This window comes from Myotis myotis, unplaced genomic scaffold (genome assembly GCF_014108235.1).
Source record: "Myotis myotis isolate mMyoMyo1 unplaced genomic scaffold, mMyoMyo1.p scaffold_m19_p_9, whole genome shotgun sequence".
Lineage (NCBI taxonomy): Eukaryota > Metazoa > Chordata > Mammalia > Chiroptera > Vespertilionidae > Myotis > Myotis myotis.
The window spans coordinates 39,304,923-39,329,347 of record NW_023416401.1 but is presented as its reverse complement, the minus strand read 5'-3'; the positions used below and the strand labels follow the sequence as shown (position 1 = coordinate 39,329,347).

The 24,425-nt window shown below is 41.0% G+C and overlaps 1 protein-coding gene across 2 annotated transcripts in view; it reads right to left on the bottom strand.

The window, feature by feature from the left end:
* Positions 1-23,643, bottom strand: part of MIB1 (mindbomb E3 ubiquitin protein ligase 1) — a 165,003-nt gene extending 141,360 nt beyond the window's left edge. The window contains exon 1 of one of the 2 annotated variants that reach the window (XM_036321330.1): positions 22,614-23,643. In XM_036321330.1, coding sequence (XP_036177223.1) covers positions 22,614-22,842 — 229 coding nt within the window. In that variant the 5' untranslated portion in view covers positions 22,843-23,643. The remainder of the gene's footprint in view (positions 1-22,613) is intronic. The other variant, XM_036321329.1, reaches the window with a different exon arrangement.
* Positions 23,644-24,425: the final 782 nt, after the last annotated feature.

The following is a 24,425-nucleotide window of genomic DNA, read 5'->3' as shown; positions in this document are numbered from 1 at the left end:
GAGGGTAAGCCCCTACGACGGGGGTTAGTGCCCTCATAAGAAGAGAAAGAGACAACAGGGGTCTCTCTCTATCTGCCACAGGACGCCACACTAAGAAGGCAGCTATCTGCAAGCGAGGAAGAGAGTTGTCACCAGGGAACCAACACCTTGATCTTGCCAACACCTTGATCTTGAACTTCCAACTATGAAAAATAAATTCCTGTAGTTTAAACCACCCAGTCAATGATAGTTTGTTATGGCAGCTCAAGCAGACTATGACAACATAGAAAGGGACATTGTGAAGCTAAAGTGATATAATTCAGGTAAATACATTTTGAAAGGCTTTAAAGCAAAATATAAAGAACTATACTGAACTTAATTTATAAAGAATTATACAGCCCTAACCAGTATGGCTCAGTGGATAGAGCGTCGGCCTGTGGAGTCAGGGGTCCCAGGTTCGATTCCAGTCAAGGGCATGTACCTTGGTTGCGGGCACATACCCGGTGGGGGTTGTGCAGGAGGCAGCTGAATTGATGGTTCTCTCTCATCGATGTTTCTAGCTCTCTATCCCTCTCCTCTCCTCTCTGTAAAAAATCAATAAAATATATATTTTTTTTTTAATATATTTTATTGATTTTTTACAGAGAGGAAGGGAGAGGGATAGAGAGCTAGAAACATCGATGAGAGAGAACCATCGATCAGCTGCCTCCTGCACATCCCCCACCGGGGATATGCCTGCAACCAAGGTACATGCCCTTTACCGGAATCGAACCCGGGACCCTTCAGTCCGCAGGCCGACGCTCCATCCACTGAGCCAAACCGGTTTTGGCAATAAAATATATTTTTTTAAAAAAAAAGAATTATACAGTACAGTGGGGCCTTGACTAACGAGTTTAATTCGTTCAGAGACCGAGCTTGTTAAGGAGCTTGTTAAGGAGCTCGTTAACTCAAATTACTCTATCAACTCAATGCAAAACATCGGTGGAGAGACAGCTGGTATCTCGAAAAACTCGTTAGTCCGGACACTCGTAAGTCAAGGCCCCATTGTACTTAATTTCATCTTAATATAGATTTATTAAATGTACTATCATCCATTTAAATAATTTAGTGATCAAAATAAGCATATATCCTAGGAAAATTCAACAATACTTACACAGAAATCAAGAACTTAATTTCTCAATTTCCCAGAGACTGCATATAGAGAATATTCAATTATTCATGTGTGGATTATCCTCATTTTAGCAAATTAGCTACCTTCTCCATAGCCATTCTCTTACTATATCATCCGATCAGGTTTTTCCCCAAGGCTTATGGCTTCCCTGGGGCTATACCTGTCTTCTCCATTCCTTTCACTGTTTTCACTCCAGAATAGCAACAGTGGACATAACTGCCATGCAAGATAGTCCTACATACCAGCAGATCATCCACCACTTCTCATCAGTGATAATGATGGATTCTATCCTATGGCTAGAATGAAAATTCTGTCATGAAAATCATCAGCAATAGGCCCAAAAGAAATTATATTCTAGTCTAAACAGAATGCACATTAAAATTAAAAATCCCAGATTTATAGCTACATAACTCAAGGCTACCAGCATTCACTTCAGTCTTTTAGAATATAAATCAAAAGGCTGAATGCAACTTTCATCTATTCTTCCTTATTGGGTATATAAATTGAATACAGTGAAAATTATTTATTTTGGTTTTTTTAATCACATAAAGATTTTAAAAAGTACCAAACAATCCATAACCTGCCTAATCATCCCTGGGTTACTAAGAATTTGCTATATTTTGCATTAAATCAGTATGTAATCAATTCCTTATATTAATTTTTTAAAAATCTGTAATTACTCCTGTAATTATTATCTCCCAACACAAATAGCAAAAGTTTATAAAATTAATAAATTATTCTAGCTCACACAAAGGTATTTTTAAGTTAAATTCTAAAATCCAAAGAGGGCCACACCAATCTACATCCATTCCAAGTTCTCTTCTGACATGACAATAACACAGGACCATCAAGAAACAGGTCTATTTCCCACCACAGACACTGGACCTGGGTAGACATTTGCAACTGCCTTGGTCAATAAAAGGTGGTGGGAGTGACACTATACGACTTTGGAGGCTAGGTCATAAAAGACAACACAAGTGCTATTTGTCCAGTCTGTCTTTCTCCTTACCTCATGCCTTGGGAACTCTGTCATACTAAGTCTGGCTATTATGAAGCTGCCATAGAGGAGAGACCACAGGGAGTGGCCACAAAGAGGTATAGGGATGCCCTATACCTAAGAAGCCTGACTCTGCCAGCCCCTCCAATATTTGACACTTCCAGCTGAGGTCCTAGACATTGTGGAGCAGAAACAAGCCATTCCCCTTAAAGCCACATCTAAATCCCTAGCCCATGGAAGCCATGAGCATATAACTTGTTTCATACAACCAAGTTCTGAAGTAATTTGCTATGCAACCATTATAACTGAAACAAAGTTAAAAATAAGTTATAATCTTTGTTAAATTATAGTTCCTTAAATACAACATACCAAAAATAAAGATAAATTAAAGAATTAAATATGAGCTCTGGCCAGTGTGTAACAGTTGGTTGAACATCAATCGTCCTGTGCACTGAAAGGTCATGGGTTCGATTCCCAACCAGGCTCACCCAGGTTGCGGGTTAAATCTCTGGTGGGAGGCAACCAATCAATGTTTCTCTTTCACACTGATGTTTCTTTCTCTCTCTCTCTCTCTCTCTCTCTCTCTCTCTCTCTCTCTCTCTCTCATCCTCTCCCTTTCTCTCTCTCTAAAATCAATAAAAACATTTTTTAAAAGTATTAAATATGAAAAAAGAAAACCATAAAGTACTAGAAAAAAGTTGAACAGCATATTTTACAATTTTGAGTAAAGTTTTTCTAAGCATGGCACAAAACCTTGAAGTCACATGCATGCCCATGTGAACACACATATACATAAGTGTATAAATAGAGAAAAATCTGTAAGCCCACTACAAAATTGCTGACAGTGATTAAGGGTGCACAGATGGGGAAGGAGAGGGCACTTTCATATTTTGTTCTATATACTTTTGAATTGTTTAGTTTTATTATAAGCATACTAGAGGCCCAGTGCATAAAATTCATGCATGGGTAGAGTCCTTAGGCCTGGCTGGCGATCAAGCCCGATCTGTGGGGTGATCAGCAGGGCGATCGGGGGGCCCCTGCTGACACTCACTTTGGAGGTGACCGGAGGGGCAATTGGGGGGCAGTGCCAGCCCCACCCCCCACCGCCGCTGGTCACCTCTCTCTGTGGGGCAACTGGCAGGGCAACTGGGGGGCGCCCGCTGGCACTTGCCTTGGCTGGCCTGGCACCTGTGGGCTGGGGACAGCTCCTGCACTGAGCATCTGCCCCCTGGTGGTCAGGGTGCATCATAGTGACCGGTCATTCCACCAGTCGTTCCACAGTTCAGTCGATTTGCATATTAGACTTTTATTATATAGAACTAGAGGTCCGGTGCACAAAAATTTGTGCACTCGGGGGGGAGTGGGGGTCCCTCAGCCCGGCCTGTGCCCTCTCGCAGTCTGGGATCCCTCAGGGGATGACCACCTGCTGGCTTAGGCCTGCTCCCCGGGGGATTGGGCCTAAGATGGCAATCAGACATCCCTCTGGCAGCCCGGCAACCCTCGGGGGATGTCCACTTGCCAGCGGGGAGCAGGCCTAAACTGCAGTCGGACATCCTTAGCGCTGCTGAGGAGGCAGCCTGGCTTGTGGCTGAGCAGAGCTCCTCCCATGTGAGAGCGCCCTGACCACCAGAGGGCAGCTCCTGCATTGAGCATCTGCCCCCTGGTGGTCAGTGTGTGTCATAGTGACCAGTCATTCCCAGTCCTTCTGCTGTTAGGGTTAGTTTGCATATTACCCTTTTACTATATAGGATAGAGGTCTGGTGCATGGGTGGGGGCCGGCTGGTTTGCCCTGAAGGGTGTCCCGGATCAGGGTGGGGATCCCGCTTGGGTGTCTGGCCAGCCTGGATGAGGGGCTGAGGGCCGTTTTCAGGCTGGCAGGTGACTGAAGCTCCCAACCTCCTTTTTTTATTATTTTTTTTTCATTCTGGGATTTATTTACCTTCTATGGCTGTCACTGGAACTGAGAGCCGGCTTTAGCTCAGAGGCTAGGCTCCAGCTCTGAGACCTCGGCTGCTGAAAGGAGGTATCTGGGTTTGTTTAGCTTCTATAATTGCAACATTGTTTCTTAGAGTGCAAGCTCAGAGCCCAGCAGCGGCAGGCGGGGAACCTTGGCTTCCTCCTTCACTGGAGCAAGCAAGCCTCCTGTTCGCTTCAGCTACCTGGCTGCCGGCCACCATCTTGGTTGGCAGTTAATTTGCATATCTCACTGATTAGCCGATGGGAAGGGTATTGAAGTTATGGTTAATTACCATGTTTCTCTATTATTAGATAGGATTATTAATTTCATAATTTTGAAAAGAAAACACAGCCCTGGCCAGTGTGGTTCAGTGGGTTGGATGTCACCCAGTACACCAAAAGATAATATCCAAAGACAGTAAATTGTTTGTAGTAGATAGAAACAAAAATTTAACATAACTGATGTAAAAAATATGGAGTTATTGCCTGACTGGTATGGTTCAGTGGTTGAGCATAAACCTATGAACCAGGAGGTCATGGTTAGATTCCCGGCCAGGGCACATGCCTGGGTTGCGTGCTCAACCCCCAGTGTGGAGCATGCAGGAGGCAGTTGGTCAATGGTTCTCTCTCATCACTGATGTTTCTGTGTCTCTCTCCCTCTCCCTTCCTCTCTGAAATCAATAAAATATATTTTTTAACTGGGGTTACTTACGTGTAAACTATAGTCATTCATAAAGGAAATTCAGTTATTAAACCATGTTGTAGAAGATATGTTACTGACATCATAAACTGTATTATTATTTTATAAAGCAGTTTGCAAAGAAATACAGTATACCATTTTGGTAAATAAATCACAATACATATAATTCATGTGCACATAAAAACTAGAAAGATAATCCCTAAAATGTACTAATGGGATTACTTTTTGTAGTTTTCCAAGTTTTCTACACTGAGTGTGTATTAATTCTAGGAAGCAGCTGGGTGAGTAGGGGTATTTAATATGTAGTATAAGCATATAATTAAAGTAAAAGCTAAAACAAACAAAAACATGAGAGACTCTAAACAAATATTTATAGAAAACAACTTTTAAATAGTTACTTTAGTAATAGGGTATTAACTGCTACTTAGAAATTTTTATTTCTTTTAAGCCTTACACAAATTGAGCAATTCCACATGTATGAAAAGAAAATATATACATTATTTAGATACACTTCTCATTGCCACATATGTGAAGTTAGAGTCTAATCTGTCTTATTACAGGAAAGCACTATGACCAAAAATATAATATCAAATAGCATAATAGTAAATGTCTCTACAAAAACATAATATCAAATAGCATAATAGTAAATGTCTCTACAATGGTTAAGTTTCTGAACAAGATGTAAAATAGGTCTTCTATGCCATTACAAAAAGTAAAATGCACTAAACAATCAGTATCCCTATGCACTTAGAGTTTTTTTCTAAACTATCTGTGCAGCATTTCAAACGAGAGTTAGTTGATAAAAAGCATAGGGAAAATGTATCCCAACCTCTCACTGACCAAAAGGAGAAAAAGTCCAGTTTTTAGCTAATTATATACTTTATCTCTACCTTAATTTTCCACAAAGTACAATGATAACATTCATGAGCGCATAATCTTAAGCAGGCTTTCTTTAAAAGAAACCATTTAAATACACAATAATAGCTGGTTTAAAAAAAAAGGCCCTTCTACAATTCAGGGTTTTAAAGAATACTCCAGGAAAACCATTAATGCACACAAAAGCACATCCAAATCCTTTCTGAGTTCCCACAGTTCAAACATCAACAAAGCTACTGAACAGCTGTGAAACAGACTAGTGATGCGAATTGGAAAAAGTAAACAAAGCAACACCTCCTTCCACTACCAATATGAGCACTAAAAAGTTTTTAAGGAGAATGCAACTAACTGAATTTTTTTAAAAAGTTGATATTTAAAGAAAACATAAAACAGGTGAAGGGGCATTACATAAACAAGGCCCAAATTTGACTGATATCTCACATTGGTGGCTTTTTTGTTTCCCGTTACTACATCTATCCAATTTATTCTCATCTAAAACTATTTCCTCCCAGTCTAAACCTCCTTTGCCCTGGCAAGAATTATTTCTTAAAAATTTCATTTCATAAAACTTTATTCCCTAACTAAACCTATTATGCTTTTTCTCCTTCCTGTAGAATACCATGTTACCATCAAGAGTTAATGCTCTTTCCCTTTGCTAAGCTTTATGAAAACATCTGCCACCATTAAATGAACCACCTGATGATAGCTTTTGACTCATTCTACTAGTACTCAAATGACCATCTGCTCTGTTTTAATGGCATCTGGCCTAAATGCAATAATTTAGAGAATTTACATAGCTTAAGTCTCTTTGTTGGAAAATTTTATAACAGTAAAACGTGCTAGTCAAGCTCAATAACCAAAAGTTAAAAGAGCCAATGAAAACGGCTCAAATTCACAAAGCACTGATCTATGCAAGTAAAATGTTGAATTTCTAGGCAGAAAAGATGATTGAAAAGAGGGTACGGAAGTTCTCATTACAAGCAGTTCACTATATGAATCACTTCAACATGGAACAAGAACATCTAAATTATCACTTTGCATAATAGCAAAAGTAAGCAATATAATTGTCCATTCACGAAAAGAGTGGAAACCTGTATTAGGTATACAATGGCATGCCTAAAATTGAATGTTCAACATGGATGAATCCTTCAACTGCAATGCTGAATTTTTTATGTATACAAAACAAAATGTTGCAAATAAAGCAGTACATACTGTTTACAGATATATAAAAACATAGCATAGCCCTGGCCTGTTTGGTTCAGTGGATAGAGCGTCGACCCTCGGAATGAAGGCTTCCGGGATTGACTCCAGTCAAGGGCACAGACCTCGGTTACAGGCTATTCCCTGGACCTGGTAGGTGCACATGCAGGAGGCAACCAATTGATGTGTCTCACATCAGTGTTTCTCTCTCTGTGCCTCCCCTTCCCTTCCACTCTCTCTAAAAATCAATGGAAAAATATACTCAGGTAAGGATCAACAAAAAATTAATCAATTAATTAATTTAATTAAGACAGCATAAATGTAAACAAATCCATTGGAATAAATTATTTCTAGATAGTGGTTACCCTAGTTCCAGTGGTCGGCAAACTCATTAGTCAACAGAGCCAAGTATCAACAGTACAACGATTGAAATTTCTTTTGAGAGCCAAATTTTTTAAACTTAAACTATATAGGTAGGTACATTGTTATTAACTTAATTAGGGTACTCCTAAAGCTTAGGAAGAGCCACACTCAAGGGGCCAAAGAGCCACATGTGGCTCGCAAGCTGTAGTTTGCCGACCACAGCCCTAGGAAAAGGAAGAGAATGAAATTGGGAAGAACAGTGTTTCAAATGTATTAGTAATGCTTTGCTTCTAGATGGGTTCACAGGTATTTATTAATTATTTATCTATTTGGATATTTAAATATTATGTAATAGGTTTATAAATTTTTAAAATAAAAAACATCCCTAGTTAGACTAATATAGTGCCTAGCTAATCCTCTAAATTTTTGCCCTAATTAAAAGACTTCACCTGAGATTAAAAAATAATTTATAAGTTATTAACCACTACTTAGGTGTAATTACTTATTGTGGCATATTGTCATCATTCAACCAACCAAGAAATCCTATTTATGATTTGTGGATTCATTCAATTTGAACCCCAAATTAATGTGACAAAATGTTTACAGAGATTTAAAAGAGGGTTCACCAACTAGAGTATGCATCTTATTTTCCCTTAAATTCCTAATAAGGATGAGGCCTTGGTAACCTACCAGTTGGTATATTCCACATTCCTTACTCATGAGAAAAACTAAGTTAATGAAAACAGAATTGTTATTATTAATAACACTAGCCACTATTTATTACTACCAAGCTTGGTGCTTCACATATTTTATTTAAATTTCCCAACAATACTAAACGGCAGGCATTATTATCCCCATTTATAGATGAAGAAATTGAGGCTCAGAGAAGTAACCTGCCTGAAGCACACATTAGTAAATGGCATGCTCAAATTCAAACCCAGGTGGGTCTGATTACAACCTTGGCCTCTTATGCTGTTCACTCTGCCAGGGATTTTTTTCTACCTAGCTCTTATCTTATCTGAAAAAGAATTACATATCTAGGGGTCATGTTCCCCATTCAACATACTGGATACAAAATATATGCTATTAAATCGTATTCTAATGTTTAAGTAAATCTTGTAGAGAGACATTTTAAACATTGAAAAGATTATCTATTTTTTGGTAAATTTCAGTAGTGTAGTAGAATAAAACACCATCAAGTTCCAAACAACTCTTTTTTTTTCCAACCAACTCTTATTATGAGTATTTTTTAAAATGACTTTGAAGTTGTCTCACCCAAAATCTACAACTCTTTCATATTTTTTCTGTGGACAGAAATTATTCTCTCATCTAATTTTGTAGCTACTCTTAGATGCTTGCATAACAGAATTACAAGCATGCCCTCACACAATCCAAATGAAAGAAATTGTCAAATTAGGTATACAATTGACAATTTTATTAATATATTTGTTATTTTTTTAGCACTTGTTACACAGGGGTAGAAAATGAGGTCAAACAAAATTAAGAATTATATCTGATTTAATTTTTTTCCTGTTAATTGATAAAAACTCATTATTCCATTTTAGAAGCAAAACACCTGCGTTCGTACCTTGACCTAGTCCAACTTCATTTTTAAGTGAAGAATTAAGGCTCAAAGAGACTAATGTTATAAACTGGGCAAGAAGAAAAAAAGACTGAGAAATCTGGAGTTGCCTCTCCACCATCAACTTATTACTTGTAAAATCTTGAACTAGTTCATTTCTCATAGCCTGTTTTCTCATCAGTAAAATGAAAAGCATCAAATAACATTTTTAGGAGGATTAAGTGAGATAATGTATGTAAAACAATTAGCATAGCACCTGACACATTTCTGGAACTCGGCAAATGTTAGTCCATGTCTCTAGGTAATAGACCCATTTGATAAAATCTAGAATTAACAAATGCCTTGTTTTCCCTGCTAAATGACTGCATTATCCACTATTCCATGAAAAGAGACTATGGGAAAGGGGAGAGCAAGACACCATAATGTAAAATATTACCACCCCAAGCTTTTATGGTTTATTATCACTAGCTCTGCAAAACTCCTGAAATTCAAATAATTATTTTTTAAATAAAAAGTTCCCACCTCTTTCTTGCTTTTTGAGAAACAAAATTATTGCCAAGAGGATAACCCACCCCTAGAGAAAACCAAATACTCACAAGTGTGCTTAGAAAATATAAACTAATTCTAACTAAAGTAAATGTGCTTTAAAAAGTATTCCAAAGCCAAAAAGGAATGTCTATCTGCTGTGTTTCATTATCTCCTCCACTAATTTAAACTCCACCTTATCTTGGTTGTATTCTACAAGTTCATTTATAAGTCAGTTGTTTGGAACTCAGAACCCATTTTTTCTCCCAGAAACAACATTTTAAAGATACTTAAGTCTCAGACTATTTTACAAAAACTGATTTACTCTACATAGAGATAATCTAGGGGCCAACAAGGATAAAAATTATTATTGTGTTCCTAGTTCCACATGAGAGATGTTTCAATCACTGTAATCCAGACATAATGGTAAAAGAGGCAAACTAAATGGTGTGGGAACACATGAAAGTATGTGAGTAAAGAAATGGCTTTAAGAGAATGAGAAGGAATGTTCTAAAAAAGCCATTTTTCTACCAGTACTTAACCCTTTGAGTGCCAACTAATGTCCTAGGAACTATGCTAAAATTGCCAAGGCATTTTTGCTGATTTTACAGCAGTTTAGGAAAAAAATTATGAATCGCAAGTAAATGAAGTTACATATTCAAAAACTTAAGGAAACCTTTACTACATTTGTTTTCATCTTTGACATATATTGTTTGCTGATTGTATTATAAAATACTAGTAGAAAAAAAAAACCTGAACAAAACATATAATGTTAAAATAGAAGGACACCCTTCTCCAATATCTTCCACAAAATCATCATCTTCACAGCAAGAATTGACATATTTAGCAATATCATCATCACTAATAAAAGCAGACTTAGAACTGGACGCCATTTCGAAGCTTTAGGGCTACAAAATCTGAGTAAACTTCATAAAATCGTAGTACCTGTAAAAAATTGCCGAAACCGGTTTGGCTCAGTGGATAGAGCGTCGGCCTGCGGACTGAAAGGTCCCAGGTTCGATTCCGGTCAAGGGCATGTACCTGGGTTGCGGGCATATCCCTAGTAGGAGATGTGCAGGAGGCAGCTGATCGATGTTTCTCTCTCATCGATGTTTCTAACTCTCTATCTCTCTCCCTTCCTCTCTGTAAAAAATCAATAAAATATATTTTAAAAAAAAAAAAATTAGGCAGATAAATGCCAGTGGTCAATTTTAGAACTACAAACATTTGGCATCATAAGTAATCTGCACTTAGGTGCCATCTGTCAATAAAGAGTGAACTACTAGCATCTAATAGTGACACTGCAGGAGGAGCGTGATAGCGCTCCTGGCACTTTTGGCAAAAGACGAGAGAAGCGCAATCGCGCTCCCCGGCACTCTAGGGTTAAAATGCATAAGTTTCTGCTTGGGGACTTAGATCAGCGATTTTCAACTGGTGTGCCACAAGAATTTTTAAAACATTGCAGTATCTGACTATTTTAGTCAGGGGCACTGACCTCTTTTCCCTCAGAATGTCAAATTAAAAAATGAAAATATCCAACACAAAAAATAGCCATCTGGTATAAATGAACCAAAATTATACTTATTTGTCAGATCGTCAAAAAATATATTTTTTTAGTGTGCCGCAGAATCTTAGTAACTAGTTTGTGTGCTGTGAGATGAGAAAGGTTGAAAAATCACTGACTTACAGCAATGGTTTTCAGGAGACACAGAAGATGGTCCTTTGAAAGCAAGATAAAATATAAATCCACAATCTCCTATCTGTAATTTCAAAATCCAAAACTCTTTTAAGTTTTGTATGTTAGCAGCAAACTTACTTAGGGTTTACCACTAACAAACAAGATGTTATGCATAGTATTTAGTCTTTATCGCCTTAGTATAATTATTCATATGTTTCACTGTAGAAATATTAATGTATCTGCTAGCAAGGTGCTGCTGTGGACCTCAAAGTTGTGTTAAATAATATATGGCAAACATACTATGTTATGGTTCTAAAATCCAAAAGTTTATAAACTCAATCCCAAGCATTCTGAATAAAGGGTTGTGAACTTCCATTAAAACTTTTATTTTTATAGTTATTTTTTTCTAAAAAATATCTAACAATGAAATTAGGTTTTACTAACTATAAATTAGTCAGTTGACTAATTAGTCAGTGGGTCCCCACAAAAAAAAAAAAAAATGACATGTCACACATGGAACACACAGTGTACTCCAGGTGAGTGGGAGTTTGACAGCGTGAAGACCTAACACTGTTGTGTTCACCTCTGGCACATTAAGACCTGCTGCAGCTTTCGGGGGCCTAGTTAAGCAGATTTGTGTAGTGTATCTTAATGATACAAAACAACATGTTGTTGATTATCTTGAGACACCATACCTAAGAGTCAAAATTAAGAGTAAGTTCAGCCCGGCTGGTGTGGCTCAGTGGTTGAGTGTCAACCTATGAACCAGGAGGTCATGGTTCGATTCCCAGTCAGGGTACATGCCGGGGTTGCAGGAGGCAGCCAATCAATGATTCTCTCTTGTTATTGATGTTTCTATCTCTCTCTCCCTCTCTAAAATCAATAAAAACATATTTAAAAAAAAACAAAACATAAGGGGCTTAAAGGAGGGGTCCCATGGAGCAGGATGCAGAGCTTTAAAGAGGAGTTGGCTGTTGCTGGGGTCACTGAGGAGTGGACACATAAAGGCTATTTCTGAAAATAAGCAAACTGGAATCAAATACTGATACTGAAATCCTGCTGGATGAGATGACACTAATAGGAAGAGCAAGAAAAGAGCAAATCCCTTCTTCCCCTGCAGCCTTCCAGTCTCCTCTAAGGTCCCCTAAGGTTGGCAAAGTCCCCTAAGGTTGGCAAAGCCAACAGGGATTCAGCTGTTTAACAGAAATATCGTGTGCCAAAGTCCCAGATCAACCTCACAGTGCAGAGCTAGAGAAAAATTTATATTTAAATTGATCTCATCCATCTATTTCATAAAGGAAAAAGCCACATAAAGGAAATTTCCTGCCACACTAGACAATGTAATTACCTATGCTGCCCTTCATCACACATACAAACATAAGTATGAATAGGCTACTTTTTCTCATAAAACAAGAAGAAGCTTAACAAAAAATGGTTAGATTTCAGTAATTTGAATATTGGGTAGGATGCGATAACTTAGTAGATATAACAATATCATAGCTTCTGCCAAGAGCACAGCTTGGCTTCAAAAATATAGGATGCTCTAGATCAGTGGTTCTCAACCTTCTGGCCTTTTAAATACAGTTCCTCATGTTATGACCCAACCATAAAATTATTTTCATTGCTACTTCATAACTGTAATGTTGCTACTGTTATGAATCGTAATGTAAATATCTGATATGCAGGATGGTCTTAGGCGACCCCTGTGAAAGGGTCATTCGACCGCCAAAAGGGTCGCGACCCACAGGTTGAGAACCGCTGCCCTAGATGGTTTGGCTCAGTGGACAGAAGGGTCCCAGGTTCGATTCTGGTCAAGAGCACATGCCCGGGTTGTGGGCTTGATCCTCGTAGGGGGCGTGCAAGAGGCAGCCAATCAATGATTCTCTCTCATTGTTGATGTTTCTATCTCTTTCTCCCTCTCTCTTCCTCTCTGAAATCAATAAAAAAAAAGTATTTTTTTTTAAAGTGTAGGATAATTGGGACTTTGAGCTGCTATTTGGAACAATAAAAATGTAAGATTAAGAGCCCCAGTAAAGTAAAAATACAATACCATATTAGTAAAGACTGACCAACTAGACAATCTGACAGCTTTGTATGCAGCTCAATTACTTACTTTGATAGCAAAACCTCTCTCACAGTAATAATGTTGTTGTTTTTTAACAGGAGGCTAATGTAATTATGTATAAACTACCTGTTACATATTGTATACACACACACACACAGAAAAACTATTGATGTTCAACAATAGTGTTACATTAATTAACTAATCATACTAGATTAGCATAAATTATTTAAAGTCCCTAATCAAATTTCCCTAAAAAAAAGTAGTATAGAGGAGAAACCAAGATGGCGGCATAGGTTAACGCTGGAGATCGCTGCCTCAAACAACCACTTCAGAGATATAACTAAAGGACAGAACGGACACCACCCAGAACCACGGGAAGGCTGGCTGAGTGGAAATTCTACAACTAGGAGGAAAGAGAATATCATACCCAGACTCAGAGGAGGCGCAGTGCTGAAGTGAAATACTCAGGTGCGGAGTGTGCGCGCGGAGCGGGCTGGCGGCGGAGGGCGCGGTTGTTGTTTTCAATCGGGAGGGAGTTTCAGACTCTGAGCTCCAGATCCGGGCGAGTCTCTGGGGACCAAGACTCAAACGGGAGAAACGGGACTGTCTGGCTTCGGTCGGAACTCGAAGGCAGCTTTCTCTCCGAGGTTTGCAGCCATTGCTGGGGCTCTGAGAGGCAGAGCCCCTGGGGAAGGAACTGAGAGTCGCCATAACTGCTTGTTCCGCCCGCCCTGTAGATCCCCGGGGACCCGCCCCGCCCAAGCCCTGCACAGAACCATTTGCCGGATAGCCTCAGGCAAACGCTAGATTAGCACCGCCCTAGAGATCCAGCACAGAAGCCCTCCCACTACAGACACAGCAGACTCTCATAGCCAGTTAGCCTGGAGGTCAAATCACCCTGGTATTGCCGACATCAATCAAGGCTTAAAGGCAACAAGACTGCGGACAAAGACCACTAGGGGGTGCACCAAGAAAGCATAAAAAATGTGGAGACAAAGAAACAGGACAAAACTGTCAATGGAGGATATTGAGTTCAGAACCACACTTTTAAGGTCTCTTAAGAACTGTCTAGAAGCTGCCGATAAACTTAGTAAGGCCCTCGAAAAGACTGGTGAGACCGCCGATAAATGTAGTGAGATCCTCAAGAAATCTAATGAGACCCTCGATGTTGTGATAAAGAACCAACTAGAAATTAAGCATACACTGACTGAAATAAACAATATTATACAGACACCCAACAGCAGACCAGAGGAGCGCAAGAATCAAGTCAAAGATTCGAAATGCGAAGAAGCAAAAAACACCCAACTGGAAAAGCAAAATGAAAAAAGAATCCGAAAATATGAAGATAGTGTAAGGAGCCTCTGGGACAGCTTCAAGCGCACCAACATCAGAATTATAGGGGTGCCAGAGGATGAGAGAGAGCAAGATATTGAAAACCTATTTAAAGAAATAATGACAGAAAACTTCCCCCACCTGGTGAAAGAAATAGACCTACAGGTCCAGGAAGCGCAGAGAACCCCAAACAAAAGGAATCCAAAGAGGACCACACCAAGACACATCATAATTAAAATGCCAAGAGCAAAAGACAAAGAGAGAATCTTAAAAGCAGCAAGAGAAAGAAACCCAGTTACCTACAAGGGAATACCCATACGACTGTCAGCTGATTTCTCAACAGAAACTTTGCAGGCCAGAAGGGAATGGCAAGAAATATTCAAAGTGATGAATACCAAGAACCTACAACCAAGATTACTTTATCCAGCAAAGCTATCATTCAGAATGGAAGGTCAGATAAAGAGCTTCACAGATAAGGAAAAGCTAAAGGAGTTCATCACCACCAAACCAGTACTATATGAAATGCTGAAAGGTATCCTTTAAGAAGAGGAAGAAGAAAAAAAAAGGTAAAGATACAAATTATGAACAACAAATATGCATCTATCAACAAGTGAATCTAAGAATCAAGTGAATAAATAATCTGGTGATCATAATAGAATCAGGGACATAGAAAGGGAATGGACTGACTATTCCTGGGGGGGAAAGGAGTGTGGGAGATGCGGGAAGAGACTGGACAAAAATCGTGCACCTATGGAAGAGGACAGTGGGTGGGGAGTGAGGGCGGAGGGTGGGGCGGGAGCTGGGAGGAGGGGAGTTATGGGGGGAAAAAAAAGAGGAACAAATGTAATAATCTGAACAATAAAGATTTAATTAAAAAAAAAAAAGTAGTATAAATGGTGATCATTTCTGAACTACTACATTATAAATGGAAGAGAGAATGACAGAGGGAAAAAGCAATGAACTAACTGACTATTCATCCTAACATTTACCGTTTACCAGCTTTGTACTAGATAAGTTTTTTAATCTCTTTTTTTATCTGTTTTAAGATAATATCAATCTAACCTCAGATCAAATTAGTGAAAAATTCTTTGAAAAGAGCATTCTATTCAGAAAAAATTCATTCAGAGCCATGGCTTTGCTACAAAATGGAGATATAAAGAACACACAAACACACTTTCCTTCCCCTCAAACTAATAATCTAGTGAAAAATTACAACACAACATACCTGTGGCAATAGATAGAAGCACAGAGTGCGCTGGAATCACACTGCCTAACAATTAAAAAGGTAGGGGAGAGACCCAAGTAGGTGGCTACCTGGAAACACATCCAAAAATAAACATCTAATCCAACCAGAGGAATAAGGCAGTAAAGTACTGAAGCAGAAATACAAATTAAGATAGTATTACATTTACGCTCTGGCTGAGTGGCTTAGTTGGTTGAAGCTATTGTCCCATATACACCAAAAGGTGTTATTCAAAGTGTATCCATGAGCTAGCAATAGCTGTATATCACCTGTGAGCTTGTTAGAACTACTCTGGCTGAATCCCACTCATACAAATTCAGAATCTGCATTTTTAACAGTCCCCAAGCAATCTATGGGCTTACTAAAGTTTGAGAAGTACTGATAGAAGGGTTGCTAGTTGATTTCTTGAGCTTCTCAGGTTCAACCAAGCTGCAATCTATGGGAGTACTAAAGCTAGATGGACTTTCATTCTTGAAAATATTGTTTTATTAGATGGCGATAAATAAGGAAAGATATTTTACAAAAGTCTTTAAAATAAGACAGAATCTATAGGAAAATCAAGTTTTCTTTACAGATGCCATTAGTAAGAAACATCTCACAACATTTCATCCTTAACAGGTGTAGCATCCTCTTCCCCTGTGTTTTCCTAAGTCTCTGTTACCTAATAATACTCCCTTCTCCTTCTGTAGTTTTAGAAACATCAGAAATAAGGGGCCTAGGCCCAGATGGTGTGGCTCAGTGGTTGAGCGTCAACCCAAGAACCTGGAGGTCACAACTGATTCCTGGTCAGGGCACATGCCCACGTTGCAGGCTCAATCCCCAGTGTGGGGTATGCAGGAAGCAGCCAATCAATGATTCTCTCATCAATGATGTTCTATCTCTCTCTCCTCTCTCTTCCTCTCTGAAATCAATAAAAAAAAAAAAAAAAAAATAGGGGGTCTCAGAAAGGAAAAGCTGGAGATATTAATTCATTTCATTTATTATCCAGGGTGAGCACTTTTAGATCTTCAGTTGAGTACTAACATCTGAGAAGTTTGTTAGAAGCACTCTTTGCTGGGAATGGAAGAAAAATACAAAGAATTGCTCCCAAAACAGCCTGGACCAGTAATACCAGCAGCTATTTTTTAATAAACCTAATCATCTATACCCCGTAACTTTTTGTTATCCATACCCAAGAGGATAGAAAGAACCTTAAGAGGAAACCCAAATTCATTTTCTCTACTCTTTCTCTGGAAATAATACTGTAGTCAAGTGACCACAAAGCAAGTATTAAGTAAAAACACATTTTCTTCCTAAATCCTATAAAATCAGTACCTAAATAATAAAATATCAACTGTACATCAATTTCCCACAATTAACTCTAAACTAATTCAACAATTATACACATATTTGTGCTACCTTCTTGCTCACTACAAATTAGCCAAACATATCTGGACATAAGATAGAAGTTATATCATTCAAATATATACTAAATTCCTCTTCTCAAGATTTGACTCTCCTAGACCATAAATTCAAACATATCATGTGTCATCTAAGGAAAAAAAACCCTTATATGCCAAAATATTACAGACCCCCATACAACCCAGACACAATTTATCCAATATGTAATAAGGGAATACAAGAAAGATTCACAATGACCCAATCACTCCAGAATCCTTAACTCTCAAAAAAGTTTCACAGAATTTTATTTTAAAGGTTACCCATTTCTTAATTCCCAAATATACTGTAATAAATTTTTTGTTCTTATAGTATGGGTATAAGTAAGGAACAAACCATGAAAAATCAAAGATAATCTCAATTGTCCTTAGGGTAAATATCGTAAGACTTTTTAAAATTAACTATGAAATATGTCGAGCACACAAAAAAGGCATAAAAATTTAACAAACACCTATGCGCCCACCACCTAGTTTAAGACATAAAACATTACCAAAATATTTATAGCCCCTGGGGTACTACCATGAACTGGACCCCACTTCCTCCAACATAAAGATATCCACTCCCAGGAATTCAGTACATTACTTTTCTTGCATACTTTTACCACACACATACATATTCCTAAACCAATGAGGCTCAGGGCAATTTTGCTCCCTATGGGGTATTTGGTAATATCGGGAAATATTTGGGGTTATCATGACTGTATCTATAGGTAGAGGCCAGGGAAGCACAGAACAGCTCCCTACAACAAAGAATTATCTAATCAGTCCAAAACAGCAATAGTGCCAAGCTAAGCAACCCTGCTCCAAACAATAAACAGTATTGTATTGCACTTTAACACATCATAGGCTTTCTTTTCCAAAAAACTTTACTTTCTTGCTTTATTTGCTTAATATTAATTTCCTCTTCTGTACAGAACTTCATTGTATAAATTTAGTTTGTTTAACCATTCTTCTGTTGATGCACCATTAAGTTTTTTCCAATTTTTGGCTTTTTAAAATTTTTTTTTTTTTATTGATTTCAGAGAAGAAGGGAGAGGGAGAGAAAGATAGAAACATCAATGATGAGAATCACCGATCAGCTGCCTCCTGCACAACCCCTACTGGGGATCAAGCCCACAACCCAGGCAGGTGCCCTTGACCGGAATCAAACCCAGGACGCTTCAGTCCGCAGGCCGATGCTTTATCCATTGAGCCAAACCAGCTAGGGGTTCTAATTTTTTGCTTTTACATACAATATTGCTGTGAACATTCTTATACAAGCCTCTTGATTCTCAATGAGAGATTCTGTCTAGGGCAGTAATTCTTGAACCCCTAAGGTAGTCCCCAAGACCCTTTCAGGGGCTTCATGAGGTCAAAGTATTTTCATAACTATACCAAGGTTATATTTGTCTTTTTCACGGTGACATTGCAATGGTAGGTAAAAATGCTGGTGAGTTAGCCACGTTAACACACTCATTGATGAGACATATGGGTAGCCTGTACCTCCTGAAATAATGCACTTCTTAGTGCAAAACATCACATCTATGGTACTTATACCTAAAACACATAATCTGAATTGAATCGTAAGAAAATATTAGACAAACCCAACGTAAAGGATATTCTATAAAATTATCAGTGAGTGTCAAAGTCATGAAAGACAAAGAAAGACTAACTGAACCAGATTGGAAGAGACTGAATGACAACTGAATGCAATGTGTGATTCTGATTTGGATCCTAGAGCAGAAAAAGAGCATTAGTGGGACAACTGGCAAAATCTCAGTAAGGTCTGTAGATTACTTAGTAGTGTTGTAGCAATGTTATTTTTCTGGTTTCAATCATTGTACTTTATAAGACATTAATATTTTAGGACTATGGCTGAAAAGCCAAAAGGAATTCTTTTTACTAGTTTTGTAATTTTTTTGTAAGGCTGAAATTATTTCAGAATGAAAAATTTAATTCTTTTTTTTTTTTTTGCAGAGAGGAAGGGAGAGGGATAGAGAGTTAGAAACATCGATGAGAGAGAAATATTGATCAGCTGCCTCCTGCACACTCCCCACTGGGGATGTGCCCACAACCAAGGTACATGCCCTTGACCGGAATCGAACCTGGGACCCTTTAGTCCACAGGTCAACGCTCTATCCGCTGAGCCAAACCCGTTAGGGCAAAAATTTTAATTCTTTTACTATTATGTAAATAAATATCAAGTATGGTATATAATAAATACGTATTAAATCTTCAAAATGTAATATAATGCTAATAAACATCTATTTTTAAATATTTTGAAGAAGAAAAAAGGGAAAACTCAGATAGTGGTGTTATATTCCTGGGGCAAAACCAGAGTCAAGAGTTTGTGATTTCTTCCAGAGTTTCATAAGAAGACTAGCTGCCCTTCTAGGAGTGCTTTTAAAATGTTTGCTAAAGACCCTGGCCTGCCCTAGCGAGTTTGTCTCAATGGACAGAGCATCGGCCTGAGCACTGCAGGGTCCCAGGTTCTATTCCGATACCTCAGCTGCAGGCTGGATCTCTGACCCTAGTCTGGCTGCATGTGGGAGGCAACCAATCCATGGTGTCTCTCTCACATTGATATTTGTCTCTCTGTCTCTCCCCCTCCCTTCCACTCTCTCTAAAAATCAGTGGAAAACATCTTTGGGTGAGGATTTAAAAAAAAAAAAAGCCTGGCCTGTGTTGCTCAGTAGTTTAGCATCAACCCATGAACCAAGAGGTCCCCAGTTCCATTCCCAGTCAGGGCACATGCCCGGGTTTGGGGCTCCATCCCCAGTAGGGGGCGTTGCAGGAAGCAGCCAGTCCATGTTTCTCTCTCATCGAAGTTTCCATCTCTCTACCCCTCTCCCTTCTTCTCTCTCTAAAAATAAAAAAGCTGAATAAAAATTTTTTTAAAAATTGTTTGCTAAAGAAATCAGTTGAACAAGATGAATTCCTACACACAGCAAATTAAATAATGCATGGAATAATCTTGTAAATTAAACTAAGATGTTATAACAGTTAACCTCTGAAAACCACCTGCTTTATATGATAATGAAACTATTTATAGGACAGATATACTCCATACTACACATTAATATATATTTAACAAGTTGCTGTAATACAAGATTTGTTACGTTTTACCTTTACCCTGGAAAGACATTTAAATTTCCCTATAAACCTACAAGAACTTATCCCATGATGCCTCCAAATTATTGAGTTATGGTCAAACTTTAGTTTGAGGTAGCATGAAAACATTTTAAGAATGTACAAAGCCCTGATGGTTTGGCTCAGTGGATGGAGTGTCAGCCTGCGGACTCAGGGGTCCCGGGTTCGATTCCGGTCAAGGGCAAGTACCTTGGTTGCGGGCACATCCCCAGAGGGGAGTGTGCAGGAGGCAGCTGATTGATGTTTCTCTCTCATCGATGTTTCTAGCTCTCTATACCTTTTCCTCTCCCTTCCTCTCTGTAAAGAATCAATAAAATTTAAAAAAAAAATTTTAAGAAGAATGTACAGCCGAAACCGGTTTGGCTCAGTGGATAGAGCGCCGGCCTGCGGACTGAAAGGTCCCAGGTTCGATTCCGGTCAAGGGCATGTACCTGGGTTGCGGGCACATCCCCAGTAGGAGATGTGCAGGAGGCGGCTGATCGATGTTTCTCTCCCATCGATGTTTCTAACTCTCTATCTCTCTCTCCCTTCCTATCTGTAAAAAATCAATAAAATATATTTTTAAAAAAAAAGAAAGAATGTACAAAAACAGGTATAGGCCTCATACAGTGTTGCTAGGAGTGTAAATTGGAAAAATGTCTTCAGAGGGCAACTAGTTGCTATCTATCAAAATGTTAAATATGTGTATCCTTTGATGCAATTCCACTTCAGATATACTCAGCACAAATGCACAAGGATACACATACACGGATTTATTCGTTCCATCTCTGTAAATAAGAAGACGTGAAACAATATCAATGCCCATCAAAAAAGCACTGGTTAGCCCTGGCCAGTTTGGCTCCGTGGATAGAGCGTCAGCCTGCGGGCTGAAGGGTCCCGGGTTCAATTCCGGTCAAGGGCACATGCCCGGGTGGTAGGTTCTATCCCCAGTAGGGGCATGCAGGAGGCAGCCAACCAATGATTCTCTCTCATCATTGATGTTTCTATCTTTCTCTCTTTCTCCCTTCCTCTCTGAAATCAATAAAAATATATTCTTAAAAAAAAAAAAAAAAAAGCACTGGTTAAATAAAATACTGCATCCAGTCACTGGACTACTATGCAGCTATGAAAGAATAAGGTGCCAACATGGCACAATCGCCAATCCATATTATTAAGAAACAAAAGTGCAGAAGAGAATAAAGTTTATTACTATTTTTGCTTAAAGGGTAATACATTTAGAGTATATTAATACATATGCTTGCAATGAACAGAGTATTGTGTAAGAATACACAAGAAACTGCTAACAATGGCTGCCCCTTTTTGTACTGTTGAATCTTTCCTTTTGGTACTGCACATATGTCTTTTTCAATGTTTAAAAAGCAAGGTAGGAAACCTCAATTTTATGAATAATCTCAAAAATTGAGTTGGCTTGTATTCATATCCCTTTTTATTGCTGCTAACAATAACTAGGTACCCACTTAAGGATGTTAGGCTTTGTCAGAAATAGCTTACTTATGCATTCTCATAATTCAAATTTTAAATTTGAACTATTTTCTACTGAATACTATTAAGGATAAATCTATATGAAAAATGAATTTGATTAAAATAAATTAGACCTTTATTTTATATTACATAAAAAATCTAGAGAGTCAATAACACACAGATCCCTGAAATTTTGTGAATCAAGGACACTGACTCATTGCTGTGTTATTGGGTAAGTCTCTGACAGAACCTTACATACAAAATGAGATGTTAACAAAAGCACGTATCGGGTGTTTTCTATGCTTATCTTCCACTTGGAAAAAGTATTTAACAAAAAGAACTGTTTAGACTATTTTCCCTGTGTCGGTACAACGATATAAAATGAAACCATTTAGATGAGAAATCATTCCACAGGGTCCCAAGCAGCATTCAGCCACCAAATTCCAAGTGGGGGGGGGGGGGGGTACCAAGGGCCCCTTGGCAATTGTAACCGGTGAACGAAGCACCATCTGGCAAGGCCAGCCTCCTCCCTTCTGACAGTTATCACTTGGCATCTGATTAATTTCTGATTAATTTCAAAGGCTTGTTAGACCAGCCTCTCCAGACCCCGACCCTAGAGAAGGGGGAGGAGGGGAGCTGTCTGTTGTCTTCCGCGGGCTTTGTGTCTTCCAGGCTTGAAAGCATCCCGGTGCTGGTGTTGCCCTCCTTTTCCCTTAGTGATGGGGGGGGGGGGGGGGTCTCTTCTGCAAGTGTCTGTTTATTCGATACTGAACCTGAAATTCCCTCGGCCGCTTCCCTTTCCGCTCACTCCAGCCGGGCGCTGCGGGAGGCGTTCCACCCGGGCCCGGTCCCAGGCGGCCGCCGGCGCCCACCCCGCCTCCCCCTTCCCCGCGCGCGGCCCGAAGGCGGCGGGGGCTTACCCGTGGGCGCGCTGTCCAGGATGCGCAGGTCGTAGGCCCCCGAGCAGCGGTAGTTGGCGGCGGTGCCGTTGTCCCACACCACCACCACCTCCTCGGGGCTCTCGAAGCTCCGGACCGTGCCCACATGGCCCTCGCCGCCGTCCTGCTTCCCCCATTTCCAGTCCGGGCCGCGCACTACCCGCGCCCCGACCCCTTCCACCATCACCCGGTTGTTCCGGGAGTTACTCATCGGGGCCCCAGCGGTGGGCTCCGCTGCAGCCGCCGCCGCCGCCGCCGCCGGGGGCCCCGTGAGGGAGTCGGGCCCGGGCCGGCCTCTCGACGCCGGCGGGGGCGGCAGCGAGCCGCGGGGAACGTGGGGGGAACTCTCGGGGGGGGGCGGCGCGATCCCCGCCGAGCCCACCGCCACTCGCCAGCCGTCGCCGTCGCCGCCGCCGCCGCGCCCCCGCTCAGACAGTACGCCCGACCGCAGCGGCTCGGAGGCGGCGGCGGGCGGGCGGAGGAGCGGGGAAGGCGCCGTGGGCGGGGACTCCGCTTCCTCGGGGCTCCCGGCCGGGCTACAGCGACGGCCGCCCGGAAACCACGCTCTCCCCCGGCCGGGAGCGCGGGGAGCCGAGTGCAGCTAGCCCGGGGGGTCGTCGAGGGCGGCGGGGGGCCAGCTTAACTGCCGGCCTTTTCTCTCCCCGGCCCCTCGCTTCGGGTGGGCGCCCGAGGACGGGGCCGCCGCCTCCCCGTGGGCAGTGGTGGTACCACCCGGCGCTGGGCGAGCGCCCCTGCCCAGCGGCCCCCGCTCTCAGCCCCACGCACGCCGCCGCGCTCCGCCCAGCCTCGGAGTCCCCGCCGGCGTCAGCGACTCCACATCCGGGTCCTGGCGCACCCGAGGCCGGAGCAGCAGCTTCTCTCAGCGACTGGGAGAGGAACCCTCACAAACAGCCGGGTGGGCAGGGCTGCGGGGAGTCGCGCGACCCGGGAAAGAAGGGAGAGGGAAAGCGACCCCGACGCGGCGGGCCAGGGCCCAGGGCGAGTGCGCATGCGCGCGGCGCGGAGGCACAAAATAAAGGCAAGGGAAGAGGCGGAGTGGGGGTGGACGCCCGGCTTCAGCCTCGGGTGATGGAGAGGCGGATCCCAGCAGTTTCCGATGGGCAGCGCGGCGCACCCCATTGGCTGTGAGGGAAGGGGCGGGGCGAGGAGCTCGGGCTGGCGGGCCGGGAGGTGGGGCTGGAGGAAGTGAGGGTGGGGATGCCACCCGGGTAGCTGGGCAGCTATGATGAGGTCAGTCCTGATGTTCCAGTGTGCAAAGTGTGAATTTGGGATTCCGTGTTGTTTTAGTCTTTTTTGTTTTGTTTTTTAACGGGGCGGGGAATAGTACAGATTATGGCATAGCTGAAGGGCAACCTGCATTTTTGCATGTGTACATGGAAAACATTTCAAACTAGAATGGATGATTGTAGCAGAGTGGTCCTGAATGAGGTGGGTCTTGCCTTCCTGCGGAGTCAGAGTGGTACGGAGACTCCAAACAGCAAGCTTCCAGGAAAGCTGACAAGCAAGCACCTTGCCCGTTGATAACCCACACACCCACCCACCACATAATTTAGCCCCAATCACAAAATACAACTTTGAAACGAAAGTAAGAGGACTGTAACAGTGGTTTCTGATTGCTGTTATTTAAATAACATTATGATACCCTAGCCCAGTGGTCGGCAAACTCATTAGTCAACAGATATTTCTTCAAAATAGACTTCGCCCAGGCCGAAAACCGACTTCTGCGCATGGGCCACGAAGTTTCAATCGCACTGTACGTGCATGGGGTTTTTT